Source organism: Lathyrus oleraceus, chromosome 6 (genome assembly GCF_024323335.1).
Source record: "Lathyrus oleraceus cultivar Zhongwan6 chromosome 6, CAAS_Psat_ZW6_1.0, whole genome shotgun sequence".
Lineage (NCBI taxonomy): Eukaryota > Viridiplantae > Streptophyta > Magnoliopsida > Fabales > Fabaceae > Lathyrus > Lathyrus oleraceus.
In genome coordinates, this window is record NC_066584.1 from 441,412,650 (window position 1) to 441,414,572 (window position 1,923).

The 1,923-nt window shown below is 40.4% G+C and overlaps 1 protein-coding gene across 1 annotated transcript; it reads left to right on the plus strand.

The window, feature by feature from the left end:
* The first annotated feature begins 431 nt into the window (after positions 1-431).
* LOC127096142 (uncharacterized) lies at positions 432-1,532 on the plus strand. The gene has a single exon (XM_051034751.1). The coding sequence runs from the start codon at positions 432-434 to the stop codon at positions 1,530-1,532; it is 1,101 nt and encodes a 366-aa protein (XP_050890708.1).
* The last annotated feature ends 391 nt before the right edge of the window (positions 1,533-1,923 follow it).

Genomic DNA, 1,923 nt, shown 5'->3' on the forward strand with positions numbered 1-1,923 from the left:
TAGATGGAGTTGATGCCCGGCAAGTAAGTTGTCGTAGGTAGCAAACAGTCTAATGGATCCATGACTCTAGGAACCTTTTTTGAAACCTTAGATCATACCTGGTGAGAACCATGTTCTATATAAAGCAATCAGACTTATCTATGCCTTAAGCCTATTGAACTTATACACAAAAAATGCATCACATTCATCCACATACATTGCATCAACATCATAAAAAGCAAACTCTTAGTTGTCTCTTATTTGTTTCAGGAATTGAGAACTTGAAAATGAAAACTCCAAGGAGAAACACTTTCACACTTAAGTACAAGGAACCTAAGCTTGACAGTCTGAAGGGTTTGATCTCTGATTTGACTCTCAGTAAGCATGATGATTTCGTAAAAGACTATGGATAAATTTTGAGCCTTCTGACTAAGAAAGTTGACTATGGGATTATGAGCTCGTTGGTACAATATTATGATCCACCTCTATGCTATTTCACATTCGCTGATTTCCAACTAGCTCCTACTTTGGAAGAAGTTGAGAGAAACATGGGTCTCAAATTGAAAGATTTCAATCCATTTCCAAAGCTCGAAGAGGAAGCGGGCCCAAAGAAGATTACTTTAGCCCTAAGTATCAATGTCCCGACTGTTCTAGACAATTGGGTTGAGAAAGGGGGTTTCGAAGGTTTTGCCATGATGTTCTTGGAAGATTTAGCTCTGAAGTTCAAGAAAAAAGGAAATTGGAACGCATTCTATGTTGTGTTGGCTTTATTGATCCATGGGATTGTGCTCTTCCCAAACGTTGAAAAATTTGTGGATCAGGTAGCCATAGAAGTCTTTCTCTCTGGAAATCCTGTACCATTTCTCTTAGCTGACATTTACCATGCCCTTAACGCTCGACATGAAAAGAGGGGTGGAACTTTGTTGTGCTGTGCTCCTTTGCTTTATACTTGGTTCATGCAACATACGCCCGAAAAAGGCCCTTTTGTGGCAAAGGAACTTAAATCTCCTCAAAGACTAGCTTCTCTCACTGCAAGTTCCATCCGATGGTATATCCGAGAGTGGGAAACCCCAGACATTATTGTTAGCTATGGGGAATTTCCTAATGTACCGTTGTTAGGTACTAAGGGTTGCATCAATTATAACCCTATGTTATCTCGAATGCAACACGGCTACTCCATGGATGGTCCTCTTGACGCAAAGGACTTACAACCATTTGTGCTCTTTGACATCCAAGCAAGTAATCCTGATGTAAGAGCAATTCGAAAGGTTTGGTTAAAGGTTGTTAGGAAGGGTAAAGAGTTTGGAAAAAGAAACCTTCTCTTCAAAGAACCTTACACTCGATGGGTGAAAGAAAGAGTTGGGGAAATCCATTTGCCATTTATCTTTAATGCTTCAGCTTTTCCTAAAACTCCTGAGCCCAAGCCTATACTCCCTGAGGACATGGAGAAACTCACTACTAAGGTTAAGGAGCTCGAATTGAAGAATATTGAATTACGGATTCAGATGAACCGAGCTATCTTGGAAAATCAAAATTTGAAGGATGAGCGTTAGGGGAAAGCCCAGGAACTCGAGGATAGTAACAAGAGAGCCAGGCTATTGGAAGACCAAAAGGAAGATCTTGATCATATCCTTATAGGTTCCACATCAGTGATCCGAACCAGGAAGGAAGAGCTCAAGAAAGCTGAATATAGAATTTGTGAGTTAGGAAGAATGTTTGATAAATCTCTTATGGAAAAGAAAGAAATTAAGCTCGACTTTGAGGCACAGATCCGTGAACTCAAGGACACTCTAAAGAAATGCAAGGAAAAGTTATCTCGCGAGATACTCCAAAAGGAAGAAGCTGAAAGAAATGGTCACCATCTCAAGTACCAGTTGGAGGAAGCTAATAGGAGGTTTGCAGTTTTGGAGAGCCAAGAAGGTGATGCAGCCTACTTTCTCCTAA

What these genes read in the sequence shown, in the direction of transcription:
- LOC127096142 (XM_051034751.1), top strand. Translation starts at nt 432, where the DNA reads ATGAGCTCGTTGGTACAATATTATGATCCACCTCTATGCTATTTCACA.